This window comes from Xyrauchen texanus, chromosome 40 (assembly GCF_025860055.1).
Source record: "Xyrauchen texanus isolate HMW12.3.18 chromosome 40, RBS_HiC_50CHRs, whole genome shotgun sequence".
NCBI lineage: Eukaryota > Metazoa > Chordata > Actinopteri > Cypriniformes > Catostomidae > Xyrauchen > Xyrauchen texanus.
Window position 1 is genome coordinate 30151307 of NC_068315.1, and position 21120 is coordinate 30172426.

General features: G+C 38.7%; 1 protein-coding gene across 1 annotated transcript; it reads right to left on the reverse strand.

The window, feature by feature from the left end:
- Positions 1-2: 2 nt before the first annotated feature.
- LOC127633198 (protein FAM13C-like) lies at positions 3-20743 on the reverse strand. The gene is made up of 10 exons (XM_052112064.1): positions 20391-20743; positions 14410-14602; positions 12841-12982; positions 10309-10390; positions 9328-9533; positions 7343-7426; positions 7115-7210; positions 4586-4770; positions 3661-3762; positions 3-3312 (listed from the first exon to the last, which is right to left on the reverse strand). The coding sequence occupies exons 1-10, from the start codon at positions 20557-20559 to the stop codon at positions 3189-3191; spliced, it is 1383 nt and encodes a 460-aa protein (XP_051968024.1). The 5' UTR covers positions 20560-20743; the 3' UTR covers positions 3-3188.
- Between the last annotated feature and the right edge of the window lie 377 nt (positions 20744-21120).

Genomic DNA, 21120 nt, shown 5'->3' on the forward strand with positions numbered 1-21120 from the left:
TATATATATATATATATATATATAATTTACAGTATCGGTCATGGTTACCGCAGTTTTTAGGAACATGCACCACAGATTAACTATGGTGTTACTAGACTCAAATTGTAGTTACCATGTTTTTTTTTGCATTTGCAAATGTTTAGGATTTGCATTACCATAGTTATGGTTGTGCTACAAATACCAAATACTGTAGTTAAACTGCGAGAAAATCCCAAATAGTTGTGAGGGAACATAAAACTCTTGCGAGGGATCGCAACATTTATTGTGAGAGAACACAAAACTATTTTGAGAAAATGCTAAACTTTAAGAGAATAAATTCCCACCCTCCGTATTCCGTTCCGTATTTTTCACACTGAAAGCTTTGCTCAGTTGTTGAATGAGTCTTATGGCATCATGCTGACAGTTACATTAGTATTATAGCAACTAATGTGGACACACGTGATATTGACAACTCTCTTTGAACAAACAAAACAGATTTCATCACTTAGAGAATGAGCGTGTGAACAGTCAGGGCACTATTTTAAGAGTGCTAGTGCTAGGCGCAGTGCAAGTGATTTAAAGCTGAAGTATGTCATTTCTCTGACACTCGCGCCGCTGAACAGAAGTGCAAAAATAAACAATGGTTTCAATATAGCTTTCTGAAAATAACCTCGTCTGCTGTTGTTTGAACAACAGGATTGTCCCGTCACCAACTCACACCAAGCGGGTCTAGGCGGGTCACTCTAAACAAACACAGGAATTTTATAGTGTTTACCACTTTCGTGAAAATTAACCTCTGAATGACTTTCTCATAGTTGTCTCTGCATATTAAGCTTGGGTAGAAGGAAGTATTTTAACACTGAAAAAGTTACATTCTTCAGCTTTAAGCCATACGAGCAAAGTCCATGGGCATTGCAATGAAGTTTTTATATTTTCGTGCAAGCATGTGTTAAGCCTAGGCGCAAGTGGGTTTGGTGAAATTGCACGTGCAAAACGCAGATGGGCTGGACAAGTGTAATTTCATTCTGATGTTCTTCTCCAGTTATTCCACTGTCTGCGTCCTATTATATATTTAATTTCTGTCACAAATACAATACACCGTTTGCACATATACACCCACAGATAGCGCAAACACTCCCACCCATACCCACTTGCGCTTCGTGTTGGCACAAAAAATGTGCTTAAAATTAGCACCGTCTTGAAAATGAGAAGACGTAGGCTATAGCACATAGTCATCTCATTGTGCGTAGCACTGGCTTAGCGCAGCTACAAAAATAGAGCCTAAGAGTCGTAAAGATTGTATTTCAATTTATGGATTTTTGGGGATTTATGTGCAGTTTGAACAAAGCCAAAGGCTCCTCCGCACCATGTATCTTACTGCTTTTGACAAAATGCCCTTTTCTTTTAATAGCTTGTCAATCCTGACCAAGGTCGGGTTAGATAATGTATGTCGTGCTCCTATTTTTCTATCTGTGTTGGGATGTTGACTCAATCACCCGTCAATCAAACTGCTTCTTTAATCCTATTGGCTGTCAAACCTTTAATGATGTCCCCTCCCATTAGAACGCAGCATTGTAACATTTACCAAAGTTTAACACAAATTCTCACAGCAGTCAGGCAAAACAACATTTTGATGAGGCATTATGAATGTGATAATGTAAGAATTACAATATCGAGTGAGTTCATGGATATCTAAAAAAATCTAAGCATGATTGCAATTAAAAAACAAAACAACACATTGACATAAGCAATTCCATGACTCTTCTTCAGCAGTGTTTCATGTTATTTATTCCAACCCCTCAAGTATACTGTGATTTAACATATAATATATGTGATGAGACGTGTAGATAGATAAAATATTTATTTTTTAACTGGTGAATAGAAAATGGACAGAAACAGAAGTGCACAATACAGAAGACTTTGGCGATGGAAAAGAATGGGTTCACGGTAAAGCAAATATATAGAAATGATATATTTACTTTATAAACCAATGTCGTATTTACGTGCACTATAGCTAATATTCAAAAGCTACATTTGTCATTGTAGCATTGTGTCTATAGCAAATCTGGGACAAAGATAACATGACACAGAATAACCACACCTGATTGTAGCACAATTCAACAGTTTACGCTGGTTGGCATGCAAAGACACAACACAAAGACTGTTATAGTTCATTGCAGTAGAGCCGGAGAAAGAAAGATATTGATTGTTTCGTTTTGAGTAGCTACTTGAGCAGAATTGCACTTCAAGCACTCGTCTGCTTCTTATGAACATATCTTCTGCTTTGGGCTTCAGTATTGTTTTTAGCTTAAAATGTGATTTGACAGTGTTCAATAGTCATTTTAACCACTGACTTAAAATATTATGACTTATTTTTCATGTATAGGAGGAAAACTGTGCTCTGTGATGGCCATGTACCTTATTTAACACAATTTTAAACTGAGTAGATTTACTATAGATATCTTTTCAAATACAGTCCTTGGATTTCTTTCTATCTTTACTATCTAGAACATTTTCAGTACTTCTCATTTCATGCTCCAGTTATAAAATATCATATATATTTTTTTTTCATACTAGGAGACAAATATATGAGAAATAAACACAATTACTTGTGTTTGTTCTTACAATGCATACAATTATGGTTGGTCTCTGCAAGTCTATGCGAGGGAAATCACTGAAATTTGCATAAAATTATTATTTTAAGTGCTGTGGGTTGTTTTCTATTAAGAGCATTGCATTATTTGAGCGGGCCATAGCTCCTAGCCCCAGAGAATCATGGATCCTCATTAGTGTGCATATTGTCACCATGTTCCTAATTAGTAATCATAAATTACCTTCAAATAAGAGCAAGAAAATTTGAAAATTGCATATGATTTAGACTTTGGTTAAAAAAATCTCCTCCAAAAATAAAGTGCCGTATTCCATAAACATTTCCTTTTCACCCACTGAAATATGAAATATTAGGTTTGTATAGATCCATCTCGCTCTGTACACAGCACAGAGATTGCACACTACGTTTATGTTACAGTAGCCACCAAAAAAGGCCTTGCCCAGCCTTGAGTCTAGGACTTCCAGTGTGGTCAATTCAACACAGAAATAATAATAAAGTGCATTTTAGCATCTTTATGGCACAAATATGTCAAATGTAAAAAGTCTATTTGGTCCAAACATTGGGTTCAATACTGAAAGGCAGAACAAATCCCATTGAATCAAATAGTCTTTGTGGTTTCCTGTTTGCTGAGCAACACTTCCAGTAAGCGTAATTTGGCTTTGAGACTTTTGTACTCCTGGTATTCCTCAGCCATGGGGATTCGATCATCTTTTTGCGCCGTTCTTCATTATTTTTGTAGAGGGGGAAAGAAAACAACAGATGCAACATAAAACAAATGACTTTGTGATAGTACCTTTCCATTAAAACACTTTTATCCCTTGAGTTGCCTTACTGAAACAGTTTTGTAAATCAGTGGATAGCAGAAAAATGTAAATGTATTTTATTTAAAAACAAAATGCATATGTGTACAGAAACGTTGTGTATCATTGATTAGATGTGCATTATGGTAACTATGCTGAACTGTTTTGGATCTTGATTTTCCTGTTTCCTTCTCATCCATGTTGAAAAAGACAAACGTAACATAAACTATCATTAAAATGTGTTAATGCAGTAATATATCTGTGTTTTACCTTCCCATCTGTCTCAAGAATTGCTCTTCAAACTCTCTGATGGCTTTACGCCGTCTCTTTTTCTCCACTCGAGTCTCCCGCAAACACTCCAGCAACTCAGACCTGCAATTACACTTATTTTTGTCTAATTTCTATCTGGGTCCTTTTCTAACTTTTATGCATTGATGTTACTCTATGGGCAGGGCTGGACTGGTAAACTGGCATACCGGGCAATTTCCCGGTGGGCCGACGCACTGTGGGGCCGATCAAGGGCGGACTGGCCATCGGGAGAACCGAGCGGGCCGGTGGTTCGGCCGCAAAACGTGCCAAATGGCCCCCGCTAAGCAAAAATGAGCCGCCGCATTATGCAGAAAAGGATAGCAAACACCCCCGGAACCCCCCGCCCCCCGGTCAACAATTGGGCCAGTTGCCAAGTAAAATCCCATGCCTATTTCTCTTCCCAGTCCAGCCCTGTCTATGGGAGTAACATCAGTTACATACAGTATGTCAATTTAATTTGAAAATTATTTGTACTTTTTGTGACCTAAAGACAAAATGTCAAAAGGAAAAAGAATTTAAAAAAAACATGTGTAAATAGCATGTGCCACACAGTGCAGCTATTTGCACCCCAATAGTCTGATGGAACCTAGTTCATACCCAGTATATAGTAATTTTACACGTTTTCATATTTCTTTTATTTTTTGGTCCATACATATTATGTAATTTCTTTAATTACATTAAATGTACAAAACATTCTCAAAAAAATTTATTTTGTGTAACAATTTCACATATTTATAAAAATATCTAGAGGTAAAACATAATTAAAATATGTATAAAAATAAAAAAATAATACAAATTTAAAAATATGAGTGCATATTTTTAAACACTATGCACTATAAAATATTCTTTTGTCATCTGTCATGTTTGTCAATGACGAGACGTGTACCTGGAGGCCTCGTGAAGGCTGGACATGGTAATGGCTGACTGTCTCACAGTCTTGATCTCGTCCAGCGGGGACACAAATGCTGGATCACTATCTCCCTCCTCCTCCCCACAGCCTCTCCTTTCTGTGAGATACATGGGAGGAGGTGTGTACCGAACAGAGTCTTCATCTGACTCCTCTTCTTCTTCCTGTGATACAATCAAAACAAACAGCATTTTACCATTTATACTACTTCTTACAGTCAATACTGTTTTCAGAAAAATACAAAAAATTATGCAAAACTGCTGTTTTCTTTGTGCAAAAATAATAAAAAGTAGATCTCATTTTCAAAAAAAGTTCATCATTGAACCAAAGATGTCTGTCAGCCAAAGGGGAATCAAATTTTAGATATCTATAGCCAAAGGAGGAAGGATGATAGATACTATTATTCCTAAACACCACAATAATGAACTATAAGTGTAAAATATGGGAAAATGTGTCAAACTGTATGCATTTCTGGCTGTGTGCATGCAGCACCTGCAGCTCTGCACATCCTTCTTAGAATCCCAACATTAGAAATGAGTGCCTGAAGTTTTTCTCTGATCATTTCAGGCTGATCTGAACATTTTGAGCAGCACATTCCAGCATTGGTTTGTGAACATGTAATGTGGTTTTGCAAATAGATTATTGAAGGATGACACAGAGCAAACTAGATTGCTGTTTTGCATTTATTGTCGTTTTGAGTTTCACATTTCTCATGTGAAGTGGCTGTTTACATAAAATTGTTACAGCAGCAAAGAAACTAAAGACAGATATAATGATTACTTTTTTTTTGCCAAAAAGATAAGAAAAATATATATAGTTGGGGGCCTGGGTAACTCAGTGAGTAAAGACGCTGACTACCACCCCTGGAGTCATGAGTTCAAAACCAGGCCGTGCTGAGTGACTCAAGCCAGGTTTCCTAAGCAACCAAATTGGCCCGGTTGCTAGGGAGGGTAGAGTCACATGGGGTAACCTCCACACGGTCTCTATAACGTGGTTCTCGCTCTCGGTGGGGCGTGTGGTGAGTTGAGCGTGGGTGGATGCTTCGGAGAATAGCGTAAACCCTCCACACGCTACGTCTCTGCCGTAATGCGCTCAACAAGCCACACGATAAGATGCAAAGAGATTGACGGTCCCAGATTGAGGCGAGTTACTATGCACCACGAGGACTTAGAATGCATTGGGAATTAGGCATTCCAAATTGGGGAGAAAAGGGGTGAAAAAAAAATAAAAGAAAAAAAGAAATATATATATATATATTATACACTATTTACACAGGTGGCCAAAAGTTTGGAATAATGTACAGATTCGTTGTTTCAGAAGGAAATTGGTACTTTAATTCACTAAAGTGGCGTTCAACTGATCACAAAGTATAGTCAGGAAAACAGCACCATCACTATTTGAAAATTTTCATTTTTGATAAAATCTAGACAGACCCCATTTCCAGCAGCCATCACTCAAACACCTTATCCTTGAGTAATCAAACTAAATTAATAATTTGGTACTAGAAAATCACTTGCTATTATATCAAACACAGCTAAAAGCTATTTGATTCTTTAAATTAAGTCTTTAGGTCAATATTAGGTAAAAAATGGCAAAAAAGAAACAGCTTTCTCTAGAATCAGTCAATCATTGTTTTGAGGAATGAAGTCTATACAATGCTTGAAATTGCCAAAAAAACTGAAGATTGTATTCAAAGGTGTACACTACAGTCTTCAAAGACAAAGGACAACTGACTCTAACAAGGACAGAAAGATGTGGAAGACCAGATGTACAACTAAACAAGAGGATAAGTACATCAGAGTCTCTAGTTTGAGAAATAGACGTCTCACATGTCCTCCGCTGACAGCTTCATTGAATTCTACCCGCTCAACACCAGTTTCATGTACAACAGTAAAGAGAAGACTCGGGGTGCAGGCCTTATGGGAAGAAATGCAAAGAAAAAGCCACATTTGAAACGTTTTAAAAGAAACAATGATATTGGACAACAGATAATTGGAAAAGAGTGTTATGGATCATAAACCCATTGAGCTTTTGTGGGATCAGTTAGACTGTAAGGTGCGTGAGAAGTGCCCGACAAGACAGTCACATCTATGGCAAGTGCAACAGGAAGTGTGGGGTGAAATGTCACCTGAGTATCTGGACAAACTGACAGCTAGAATGCCAAGAATCTGTAAAGCTGTTATTGCTGCACATGGAGGATTTTGTGATGAGAACTCTTTGAAGTAGTTTAAGAAGTTATGAATTTATTTTTAATAATTGTAATAGTAATTGTTCATGTTATTAATGTCCTGACTATACATTGTGATCAGTTGAATGCCACTTATGAATAAAAGTACCAATTTATTTTCATAAGAGCCGGTATATATATTACAAAATAAGAAAAGTTTAAATGATATGACTCTTTAAGGACACTGTGTATCTACAATGAAGAAGTTTCAAATATGTCATGTTTTAAGCAGTAAAAGGTTGTTTCTGAGCTGATGGATATGTATATCAAATCACACTTACTATTGTTGTGATGGTGGGAGTGGCACACAGGATTTGTTTAACCATCTGGTATCTGTCGTAGAGAGGTTTCACCAGGTTTTTCTCTTGTTTGGTGCCCTAAGGAGTACAGCCACAGTAACAAAAAGATTTACTTAATTTAACTTTTTTTTCTGATATTAATGGCATATTTCTAATCTATGCCAAATTAACTGGAACATTTCTGTATTTAATTGAGAAAAATCCTCTTACGGGACGACCGTGCAAGCTCTCAAAATACAGCAGACATTTCTGCAGTGTGATTTTCTCCAGGGCCATTTGTCTCTGGGTCATCTCCTGCAGACAGCAGAGCGTTAGTTCATTAATTAAAACAAACCCTGGATATCAGTGTTGCAACGTTCAACGGTGCTGGGGTTGGGTTTACTGGGCTTAAGCACCGAATACTTTAGGAAAAGCCCTGAATGCGCACTGTAAAATCAAATCAAATCCTTTAGAACTGCAGTTCTGCTCTCTGCACACAGTGTCTCCTTTTAAATCATTGACTCCTGACAAGAACCGCCCACTCAGGTGAGAAGTACTGACTGACATATAATTGATTATAACTGGCTTCAACAAGTGTGTGTTTGTGTGTGTGTGTGTGTGTGTGTGTGTGCATGTGTGTGTGTGTGTGTGTGTGTGTACGTGTTTGTGAATATAATAAGAATAGATTATATACAATTTTAGAATTGTATATATTTAAAGAATCTTTACTTATTATAAAGAAAATTGACTTAATGTACAGGGCCACTGCTGGGCAAATTGATGCCCTATGCAGTGTTTCACAACTGCTTTCGGTGAGTAACGTGTGAGTAAGGGCAGCTGGTGGACTTTCTGGTGCCCTCCTAGGGTAAGATTGTGCCCCCCTAGGGAGTTGGTACCCTACGCAGACTGCGTAGTATGCGTATAGGGAGCGGTGGGACTGCTTATATATATATATATTTTAGGGCTGTCAATCGATTCAAATTCACAGATGTCCCAATTAATTAGAGTGGTGGTGGTGTAGTGGTCTAAGCATGTAACTGGTAATAAGAAGGATGCTGGTTCAAGCCCCACAGCCACCACCTTTGAGCAAGGCACTTAACTCCAGGTTGCTCCAGATTGATTGTCCCTGTAATAAGGGCTCTGTAAGTCGCTTTGGATAAAAGCGTCTGCCAAATGCATAAATATAAAATAAATATAATTAAGAAGGGGAACGTATTGGCTGATGGAGACAATGTAGAACCGAGAAAGTATGCAACCTTCAGGTCTACCACCGCGTACCAATCTTGATGCCGGACGCACGTCAAAACGTGTTTCTGCGTCAGCATCTTGAACTTTGTAAGCCAGAAGAAAGGGACCGAGGGGCGAGGCCGTGAGCGGCGCCCTGAACCGAGGAACAAATCATCAAACGTGAGGTGATTGAGTCCACTCAATTTCTATGTAAAAGCGCTTTGAGTGTAGTGTCAGAAAAGTGCAATAAGTGTCAAATTAATTAATTCAAAATATGTGAGTGTTGTTTATCTTCATCAAAGCAAGTAATATTTCAGTTTTAAATGTTTAATCGTATATCATCATAATATCAACATAAAAATGCAAGTTATGAAGTTACGGCTCTAAATATCTCCAGTCATGATCACACACACAGGCGATGTCCAGGTAAGCTCAAATCATGAGATTCATCCACCAGAAGAAAAGTGCCAAAAACCACGAATCACGTTTATTGTTCTTCCGCAAACTGCTTGCAGTTTTATGTTTCAACCACAGATGTCGCCAGAGAGCACAACGTAGTGCAGCTTTAACTAATGTTAACACATGGAAACTTATTGTAAAAGTGTTACTGAATTATTAAGTAATATAATATTAAATAATCTTTATTTGAGGACCTTTTTCAGCAAATATTGATATGCGATTGATTAGATTAATTATATCTATATGTCATGTGATTAATTTGATTAAACAGTTAAACCGATTGACAGCCCTTGATTTTTTGTTATCTATTTTATTTTGTTTTTTTTAATTAATTAATAAAAAATAAAAAATCTGTGTTAATCAATGAGATCAAGCAATTTCCCTTTCTCCATAGCCTACCATAAACCCTGTTATAACGCAGGTCACTTATTATTGTTGCTTGTTTTTCTTGCAAGACCTGGCAACACTGCAAAAAAACACACATTAAACTGCAATCCACCAGAACAGAATGCTTGCGCAGATGGTCTCACCTTCATGTTGTCTGGGAGGCCGAGGGACTGCCGTTTCTCCCGCAGCCGTCTGAGGAGCGAGTCAACAGTTTCCTCTAGAGAGGGTTTGTGCTGCTGGGTCTGCTGCTCTGGCGCCTCCTGCTGGCCGTTAGTGTACCTGCAGATCTCTGTGGACTCACTACCGTCTTGCCTTCGGGAGTGCTCAAATGACTGTCTCAGCTTTAAATCTGGGGAGAGGGTTGAACCAAAAGGCTAAATGAGAATGTTAAGATATTGTTTTTTTGCGTGAAATTATTTATTTCAAGAAACAAACTATGTTAATTCAACCTCTCTGTATAGTGGAAGTTAGACACATCCAGTTTAACTTTAAATCTGGTTATGGTAGGCTATTATGGATATATTATTAAAATAACCGTCTGTAGATGCTAATTAACCAGCTTAACTGCTTTATAATGTATTTAATTTACGTTTTCAGACTGTTGTATATAAGTAGCCTATACATATTTAGCCATTAGTAAGTAATAAATTCCTAACATGCCATATAACTCATTGCAGATGAAAGCATTACTAATTTAATTTCTGTTTTAACAAGTTCCATTGTGTTATGTAGTATATCAGTCATAACTTGATCAATACTTGATGAAGCACAAAAAGGCTTATTGTACTGTGATCCGGTCTTAAACCCTGACGGTTTGAGATTAAATGATTTTATTTAGTAAGAACATAAAGATATGAATTATACGAGAGGCAGGAATCTAAAAAAGCTTCATAGTAATTGAATGTCAATGATTGGGATATGGCCAATCATACCGTGTAGAATTCTGTGATTGACCAATCACAATTGAGTATTCCAGAGAGCCATGATAAATAATACAATTGTGATGTAGGCAAGAAATGCTATAAACAGATCCTTGTTACTATTGTTTGTCATAAATAAATAAAATTTATAATAATAATAAGCTTATAATTGACTTGCCTTATATTATGTTCTGCCATTCTTACCTTTGAGCTGTTTGCGAGATCTGGCCAGTTCGCTCATGAGCTTGAAAATCTCTGGATTGGCTGATTTATCATTATGTGAAGGCTGTTGGTGAGAAGATGAGCACAGAACAAATCAGCACAGAAACTAAGCCTGCTGATCTGGATCATACAGCATTAGCACAGCAGTACTAATCACCACCAGCAGAGGGGGCAGTAAACTGTATAACTGAATGACAGTTTTTCATTAGAGACCGCAAGTACTTTGTTTAGGCTAACTTGATATCTAGAGCAGGGGTTTCCCAAACTTTGTAGTCTCATGTTGCCCAACATCCCCATCATTGCGACTCAGATACCTCTTCCTCAACAGCAAACCAAAACACATGTTACTTTTAAGTCATATTATACTGAATATTGTTTAGGATTATCATCAATATAAAGTCAGTATTAAAGTCATTCAGGCACACACACACACACACACACACACACACACACACACACACACACTATGTTGGTGCGGTTATCCTTATGAAGATTGTCATAGACATAACGATTTTTATACTATACAGACTATAGATTCTATCCCCTAACCCTCACAAAAACCTTTTTCAAAAAACATTTTCAAAAAACACAAAAATGTTGAACTAACCAGTGGCGGAACTAGGGGTTGCCAAGGGTGGCAGTGGCCACCATGGGCCGAAGCCTGGCCACCCCATTGGCCCCCCACTTGCAATTGCTGTTTTAGTCTGTTTTTTGTCATTTTTTGGCACAATTTAGTGCTTTAGAGGTGAAATAATCTCTGTACAAACGTACAACCTTAACATGTACGCACACCAAGGTCGCCAAACCTCTCCATCATGGGTGTAATTGTATCCACCCCCCCTACCAACAGTCTGACAATATAAAAATGCTGCCCGAACATTTCTGTGCACCCACAGACTGATCACTTGCCCCTGCCTGAAAAATTCCTGGCTCCGCCCCTGGAACTAACAGGCATATTTGCTGTAATCAGAGGCTCTTTTGTGAATTCAACAGTCCAAGAGATCAATAAAAAAGGTTTGACATGAAGCTTTAGTGTAAAAAAAAAATCAGTTCATGACAACAGGAGGATGTCCTCCACCACCTCTGGTTCAGTTGAGTGCATCGCTCGTGTTGTTGGAGAAATTTCTCAAGTAAATCCAAGACTGTGTAAAGTGATACAGGCCTACTTCCACTGCAACATGAACAATCTTGATACAATGCCTGAAGAGGATCTTTGACCGATGTAAGATAACGCTGTAAGATATTACAGATTTACAAGGTATACGAAAATGTGCAAGCTTTTTCGTTTTCCTCCCCATTGTATTTTTTACGCACCTGCACATTTTTTATGTGTTCATTTATGGTTTTGCCACTGATCATACGTCAACTGAACGCAGTTTACTGATGCCTACATTCAATTATGAAATCCAAACAATAAAGCTTATATCAAATAAAAAACATTTCCAACCAGTCAAATTAGAGGGCATTATTTTATTTTTGTTTCTCGAAAAAACCAAATGCAAACCCATGACAAGAACTAAGAACTTTTGGGGGGAAAAAACTATACTTTGAAAAAATAAATGCAAGCAGCAAAGAAATGTCTCTAAATAAAAACTTTTTTCTTTATTATTATTTATTTTTTAAGGTTAATTTCATTCATTTAATTCTTTTTAATTGTTAAATTAATTGTAATGAACTTTCCTTATGGTAACAGGACAATGTTAAGCTTTTTATACAGCTGCCAGTCAGAAAAAAAGGGCATTTGTGGAATAATCAAAGAAAAAGTGATTTGCTCGTTCTAAGAATTCCACATTAAAGCTAGGGTGTGTAATCCAGAGAGGCTAGCAGTTAGCAAGCTAGTTTTGAAAGCATAGAGCCCGCCCTCACTTCAGAGTTGTCTCCAAAGTCACGCCTCCTCTATCACACATGAACACACACACACACACACACACGCACGCACAGAGCAGAGTCAAAGCACTAGGAGGAGAGACGTGTTGGTGGAAATGTTGTAGATGTTTCTAACATGGTCTTTCTATTCTTGTTTCCTTTTACTGGTGGTTCAGGGGAAAATAAGGTACCTGTGGTTCGCCTTCCATTCTCGCGCTCGCTCTGCACAGCGTCAAGGAACCCGCACTGATGACCTGTGATTGTCTGGGCAAACATGTTGCATGGCGGTTTGCAAATATAGATCGACAGACAGGAAGGACATCCTAGCATTACATTCGGACCGAATGCAAGGATTGGTTGATCATTTTTTGTCCTGTGTCTTCCTTTTTTCATTTAGACCACTTAAATTATTGATTGCTATCAGGATGTGAAGAGACTTTCAACCAATATAACAAAAAAAAAATTCTAGAAAAGATTGCACTCTCTAGCTTTAATTAGCTGTACTCAGCATATCGGGCCAAACAGTTTGTGCTGATTTTGACAATGGACAAAACAGAACTTCTAAAAAAGTAAAAAGTATCATGTATTATGATGGTATTATGCACATGTTACAATGGTAATACCACTATTTTTTTAAGTTATTCTCACCTTATAGTTCATTTCCTGCTCAAAGTGCTCCTCAAATTTCCTCATTTTCCTTTTGAGTGTCTGGATGTGTTTGGTGAGGAGGGGTATAGAGGCGACTTCTTTAGCGTCTCCAGAAACCTCCGTTCTAACAACCTCACGAGCCCTAAAGAGAGGAAACCACACATACTGTATATGAATCTAAAAAAATATATAAAAAAATAAATGCTCCCTCATACACCGACATGTATAGTATATAGACTAATGGTTGATCGTTATATCGGCCAGGCCAACCAATCACCCACTTGGCCAATAAACATAAGTGTTACATTCCCCTTGTGCTAATTCCAAAATCTACTGCCAATTTTATATCGTTTTTAATTTTTGAAAAAATATTGTGTAAAATAAAAGTTCATTTAAAGGGATAGTTCACCCAAAAATGAAAATTCTCTCATTATTTACTCACCCTCATAACATCCCAAGTGTGTATGACTGTCATTCTTCACCAAAACATATTTGAAGAAAAAAATCTGTTAATCTGTTAAAATGAAATGAATGTCTTCAAAAGTGACACGATAATTTTTATTTAAAAAAAGGATCAATATTTAAGTACTTTTTTATTTAACTCTAAATCATGCTTCCGGTGAGCAGCGGTTACATGTGTGTGAAATAATCGCATTGGCATTTGAAACACGTGAGAACTGATGCATATGCATCACAGCCAGAAGAGCAGCGCTGTTTACAAGTGAGAAGGAGGAATGCTGTACAGTATCTAGGTTGGTATTGGCTTATATATATATTTATCTGTTTCATTTCTCACAATGGTGTGTTTGTGTGCTCATTCTGGATGTCTCAACAGAGTGGAGAACGTGAGATTACATCTGTATCCATGGCAACGCGATGTCACACGAAAGACTGCTCGGACTCCACCCTCTTGTGATGAATTGGATTATAATTATAAGTACTTAAATATTGATTTTTTGCACCAAAAGTGACCGTGTTGCTTTAGAAGACATACATTTAACAGCTAGAGTCGTATCGATGATGATAATGCTGACTGTCTGTGATTTTTGCAGCTTCAAAAGAGAAATCTCCATTCACTTGCATTTGAAGGGCCTACTTACCTAGAGATTTTTCATTTTTTCTTCAAATGTGTTCTGGTAAAGAAAGTCATACACACCTGAGATATCATGAGGGTGAGTAAATAATTAGAGAATTTTCAATTTTGGATGAACTATCCCTTTAATTTCTGCAATTTTGTAATCTATAACTACAGTCTATACACATTATGACACTAGCTAATGCGCTGATATGGAAGACATGCATAAATAACAACATGTTCAGAAAGGTCTGTGTCTATTGTCTATTACGGCATACACACACACTCACACACCCGCACACAGAGTGGTACACATACATTATGTCTGTTCCGAAAACAACAGCATTAGTCATTAGGAAGCTCATGTTAAGAATGAGAAAAGATAGAAGTGGGTCACTGTGCTACTAGCTGCAGCTTAATGGTTCAGTGACCTGCTGTCCAGCAAATGAACAAGGAGGCATTTCCATCTGAAAAAGCTATGTGTGTGTTCGTACATAAAGAGATGCTGTGTGCAGGGTGGAGACGGGGCAGACTCTGGGTCTGTGTTGAAGCGTTGGCTCTGGCTGAGGCTGGAGCAGCGTGGGGAGAGTAGGGGGCTGTTGTCATCTGTGATGTGCTGGATGAGTCGACTGGGCCCCGGGCTCTGCTGAACATCACTGCTACAGTCACCCTCTGCCAGCCTGTAGTCTGCACAAAGACACATACAGGCACATCAGAACCCTGAATAGATATAAAAGCAGTTTGATCTACTGCTACGAGCATTGAGACTGCTATTCAATGTGAGCGCTTCTTTTGGAAAAGACACTGATGCAATATTTTACAAGATGAATGTAGTCTATACTAAATTATACTAGCTTGCCACCACAATGCCAGGTGGTTTAGGGTGGTTGCCAGGGCATTGCCATGCAGTTTCTAAGGTGCCCTAAGTGGTTGTTAGTGCATTGCTATGAGGTTGCTTGGTGTTCTGGGTGTTTTTACGGCAAACTATGCTGTTGCTAGGGTGTTGTGGGTAGTTGCTAGGGTGTTACATGTGGTTGCCAGGGCATTGCCATGTGGTTCCTATCGTGTTCTAACTAGTTGTTAAGGTGTTGCTATGTGATTGCTTGTGTGTTTTCTGTGGATGCTAGGGCATTGCTATGCTGTTTGCTAGGTTATTATGGGTAGTTGCTAGGCTGTTGAGAGTGGTTGCCATGGTATTGCCATGTGGTTACTATGGTGTTCTAAGTGGTTGTTTGTGTGTTGCTATGTGATTGCTATAGTGTTCTTAGTGGTTTCTATGACATTGCTCTACTGTTGCTAGTGCATTGTTGGTGGTTGCCATGGCATAGTCGTGCAGTTCCTAAAGTATTCTAAGTGGTTATTAGGGCATTGCTATGTGTTTGCTTGGTTGTTCTGGGTGTTTTTAGGGCATAGATACAGTATGCTATTGCTAGGGTGTTGTGGGTGGTTGTCAGGACATTGCCATTCCGTTCCTAAAGTGTTCTAAGTGGATGCTAGGGCATTGCTATGTGGTTGCTAGGGTGCTCTGGGTGGTTGCAAGGGTTTTTTTATGCAGTTGTCAGTGTGTTTTGGGTGGTTTCTAGGGCATTGCTATGCTGTTGAAAGTGTATTGTGGGTGGTTCCCAGGGTGTTAATGGGGGTTGCCAGAGCATTGCAGTTTGGTTACTTATGTTGTCCAAAATTGTGGTTAGTTTGTTGCAATGTGGTTATTAGGGTCGATTTTGGTGGATACTAGGGTGTTGAGTGTGGTTGCCAGGGCATTGCCATGCAGTTCCTGAGGTGTTCTGAGTGGCTGCTCACACGTTACTATGTGGTTGCTGGGGTGTGAGGGTGGATGCAAGGGCAGTGCTATTTGGTTTCTAGGGTGTTCTGGGTGGTTCTTCATTCATTGCTATGCTTTTATTAGGGTGTTTTCTGTGGATGCCAGGGCATTTCAATGTGGTTGCTATGGTACTCTGTGTGGTTGCAAAGATCTTTGTTATGATGTTGTGGGTAGTTGTAAATGTGTTGATATGGGCTTGCTAGTGTGTTCTGGGTGGTTTTTAGGGCATTTCGATTGAGTTACTAGGGTATTGTGTGTAGTTGCCAGGGCATTACCAAGCAGTTCCTAAGGTGATCTAAGTGAATGCAAGTGCATTGTTATGTGGTTGCTATGGTGCTATGGGTAGTTGTGAGGGCTTTGTTATATGCAGTTGTTAGGATGTTTTGGGTGGTTTTTAAGGTATTGATATGCTGTTTCTAGGATTTGTGGGTGAATGCTAGGGTGTTGAGTGTGGTTGCCAGGTCATTGCTCTGTAGGTCATCAGGTGTTCTAAATGGTTGTTAATGTGTTGCTAAGTGGTAACTAGCGTGTTCTTGGTGGTTTTTAGGGCATTGCTTTGCTGTTGCAAGGATTATGTGGGTGTTTGCTAGGTTCTCACTAGGTGGATCTCAGGGTGTTCTAAGTGCTTGCTGGTGTATTGCTTTGTGGTTGCAAGTGTGGTGTTCTGAGTTTCTAGAGCATTCGCTATGTTTGCATGCAACCTTATAATAACCTAATTATCCGTTAATAATCTGGTTGATAACTCAATCGGACTGATAAATCTTCATGTAGCCCCCTCAGTCGATCCAATTAAACTAATCTCTTAAAGAGAAGAAATGTAACCATATAATCTTCGAATCCGACTACATTCTCAATGTGATTAAAAATACCTCTTGATGGTTAAGCCAGTCAGGATGCTGTTGCTTCTAATTCTCTATGTTTGACAAGTAAATTCAGTAACATAAGAAGAAAGCTTTTCTGGCATATTTTAAGATATGTCAACAAAGCAAAAATGGCAATTACGGACCTCAGTGCCATGCTCACCATGGATTTCCGATATTCTCCATTTCATCAGAAAGCAACGATTGGCGCTCTTCGCATGCACAGAAGTTTTGTTCAGGAATACATGTAATAAGCATGTAAATTAATATATTTGGATCGGATTGCAAAGATTAAGGTACACATAAACAGTACTGCATTTGGTTTTAATTTGGAGTTATGAAAGTAAGTGCATGTATACATAGTCGTTACTATGATGTTGCAGTTGCTAGGGTGTTGAGGGCGGTTGCCATGTCATTTCTACACAGCCCCTGTGGTTGATAGTGGTTGTTAGCAGGTTGCTATGTGGTTTCCAGAGCATTTCTATGCTCTTGCATGGGCATTGTAAAGTTAGGGTTAGGGTTAGGCCCGATATGCTGAGTACAGCTAGGGTTTTCTGAGTGTTTTTGTCTCCCCTTTTTCTCCCCAATTTGGAATGCCCAATTCCCAATGTGCTCTAAGTCCTTCTGGTGGCATAGTGACTCACCTCAATCTGGGTGGCAGAGGACGAATCTCAGTTGCCTCCGCATCTGAGACAGTCCCTACAGGTTTCACGTGGCTTTTTGAGTGCGTTACCGTGGAGACCTCATGTTATTCTCTGCGGCATACACGCACAAATCACCACACGCCCCACCGAGAGCAAGAACCACATAATAGCGACCACAAGGAGGTTAGCCCAACATGACTCTACCCACCCTAGCAACCATGCCAATTGGTTGCTTAGGAAACCTGACTGGAGTCACTCAGCATGCCCTGGATTCGAACTTGTGACTCCAGGTGTTGTAGCCAGCGTCTTTACATGCTGCGCTACCAGGTGGTTGCTAGTGTTTTGCTAGGTGGTTGCTAGGGTATTTTGAGGGGTTGCTAGGGTGTTTTGGGTGGTTTCAAGGGCAGTGCTATGTGGTTGCTAGGGTGCTTTTGGTGGTTTCAAGGGCATTGCTACATGATTGCTATGATTTTCTGGTTGGTAGGTTGTCCGGATTATTATCCCAAGTCAAAAGAGTCCACTTCCAAGTCTTGATATTCTGGTTTTGATAGATTTGGTCCCGCTTCATATGCCAGAAGTCAAAATCTTTAGATCGCCTTTATCATTCATCAATAATCCACATAATTTTAGGTATCTGTCCTGTTCATAGCAAATGATGAGGGATGAATAATGCACTTTTTGATATTTATGGTTGGAGTTTGTTCAGATTTCTAACTCTAAACATGGGCAATAGTAATAGTGATGCTTGCCATTTGACACTACTAATTATTAATTAGGACCAATGCCATAATAATCAACCTACATTAGCATAAGTGAGATAAATCACCTTAATTTGCAACACAAAGAAGCAGCAAAGAAAATACTTATTTTCTAGAAAGATCTGTAAATGTTGTATATCTTCATGGTTTCCTGTACAGAAGACTCAGTTTTATAATTTAGATATAGACAATACAGGAAATTGTGACCACAGCTGTCTGTGAACTTAGATATTGCATTAACCTGTGTGAGGAAATACTGAGGTTTCTTAATTTAAATCTATTCAATTCAATTTAAGAATTAATTGTTTCTGTTAGGAACTTAATATGTGAAAGTTTTCAGTGCATACTACTCATTGAGAAAAAAAAAGTGTCAACACATTCACAACATATATTAAATGTTAATAAGATTCATATCTAATATAAACGTCTTTATGACTTTAATAAAAATCACTATATAGCTTACGTATATTGACTCAAAAATGATGCATAATCAGAGAAATGGGAAAAATGTATTCGAGTGAATAAAAACAGGCTGATGAGATTCAAACACACACAAAACACACAGTCAGCTCTGATTCAGCATAAACTCTCTGACCCACAGCTAAAATTATGAGAACATCTCCAGACAATTGAGAGACTTACAGTGGCCCCAAAAAGTATTAGGACACTTTAATCACATTCACCTCAATTGATGTCATTGCATTAGATAACAGAATATTAAAGCAAGTGACATTTATTTTAAAACTGAAGTGTGTAACTTTTTTGGTGTTAAAATACTTTCTCCTAACCTAGCTTAATATGAATAGACAACAATAATTATTATATAAATTGGCAAATTGCTTTTTGAAAAATCTTTTTTTTTTTTTTACATGCGTAATACAAAAGAAAACACTTTGCCAATGGAGTAAACAACAACAACAATTTATTTTATTCAAGATACATTCTCTAAAAACAAGTATGTATACATTTTTGCATTGAAAAACAAAACAAAGAAAATGATTTTGTTGCTGTGCACTTTGTGGTCATCAAACGTCAGTGAACATGTTTAGAGTTAAAGAAATATTCTGGGTTCTATACAAGTTAAACTCGATCGACAGCATTTGTGGCATAATGTTGATTACAAAAACATTTATTTAGACTCCTCCCTCCTTATCTTTTAAAAAAAGCTAAAATCTTAGTTACAGTGAGGCTTTTACAATGGAAGTAAATAGGGGCCTTTTTTTAACGCTAAAATACGTTCAAAAGTATAGACACAATACATAAAGTATATGCATGTTACATAATTTTAGTGTGATCACATCGCTTATTACATGGTCCTCTGGAATACTCCATTCTGATTGGTCAATGATGCCACCTGGCACCCAAACACTGCTCTGTAACAGCGATTTATTTCCTCTCAAATTACATAATTTCAATGCAAATCAACATTTTATGTCCATGTATTTATTTGTTTGGTCAGTAGCCATGTAATAAGTGGGATAATGTACAGTCATTCAGTTCATATAGCAAAATAAACCCCTTCAGGGTGATACAAGACCCTGATCACACTGTTGGGGTTTATTGTGCAATAACAATCGGCTGACTGTACATTATCCCTTAATTATTAACTTTTTCTATGTAAAGTTATAGCCAATTTTACAATTTCGTTACCATGACAATGTCAGCAAACCCTAAAATGAATGTAAGAATGACGATTTAAACAAATCTACATCTCAAATAATACACAAGTTCTAAAAATAGAATTAATGCAAGTGCTTTTATAAAATTATAAGCATCACATTTTGGTGGTTAAACCCTCCAAAATTGGCTACATTCACTATTATATATATTTATATTTATATATATATATATTTTTTTTTTTGGCACAGACACTTTTTTTTATATATTGTATATAATGAAATGATTTCAGGTATTTATAAGTGTGATTGAAGTGTCCAAATACTTTTTGGGGCCACTGACGGTTTGCAGGGGTAAATTAGCAAAATGTATGTAAGAGGAGGCGCACCAGAGAAAGTAGGAAGAAAAAGGTGTAGGATGCATGCTATACGTGTATGGATGTGTGCGATTCGTGCTGAGTGGAGGTGCCTGCGATCTCAGCGCCTCTCCATCACCCTCTGTTATTAATAGATGTGTGTGAAGCACGGCGGCCAAGTGACTCACATGTCCCAAAAAACAAGAGATAACAAGAGCCATCTTTTTCACAAACACGTAAACAAACAAGCCCAGCTCTTACAGCCAAGATCAGTCTTGTCAATCAATCAGTGAATTTTGAGATCAGCATCCCATTCATTCATGAACCTACCACTAAGTTTCGCCATCAGGCATCACCAATTACCCATCCAAAGTCTAGTAAAGACTCTGTCAGCACCACTGTAGTTTCAGTTGACTTACCTAGTGGGCTGTTTTCTTCTTCCACGCCATTGCATGACGGAGCCTGGATCTCCTCTTTGAATCCCAGGATGGGTGGACTGTCTTCGGGAGAGGGTTCTGAAGATGGGCTGGAATCTCCTTCCAGAGCCTGGAGCTTCATCAGCGAGCTCTGCAGGCAGAAGCAGAACATGCCGGATTCAGCGTTTGGAGCACAGGAGGTAGAGGAAGCAGCTGTGCTGTCGCTCCACACACGTCGAATGGAGGGATGCAAGAAGAAGGATGCAACTGCAGTCTCACACGCCCCTTTGCTCTGCCTTCATCAGTCCTGCTCACGATACACACGCGTGCGTGCGTGCCTCTGTGTGTGTGTGCGTGTGCGTACGTGCACAAGCGAGCCTCACGATTACGTCGCTCTCTGCTGCAGTTCTTTATCTGGCATGGATTATTCATGCCACTCTTTTAGAAAGAGAGAGAGAGAGAGAGAGAGAGGGAGGGAGGGGGTGTTCTGGCGTCAGCAAGCCCCTCGGCAGACTGGCTGAAGCTGGTTCTTCTGATAGGAGAACAGGTGTGGTTGGAGGGATGGAAGGAGGGGGCATTCGGGTGCATGTAGATGGATGCATGGAAGGGTGCGTGGGATATGTAGAGGAGGGAGGAGAGTGGGGGATTCTCAGATTCAGTTTGGCGGTTATGAAGGCTTTTCCCGCATCTGGGGGTGGGAGGTTCTCACTCGCAATACTGACATCCCCGCCCC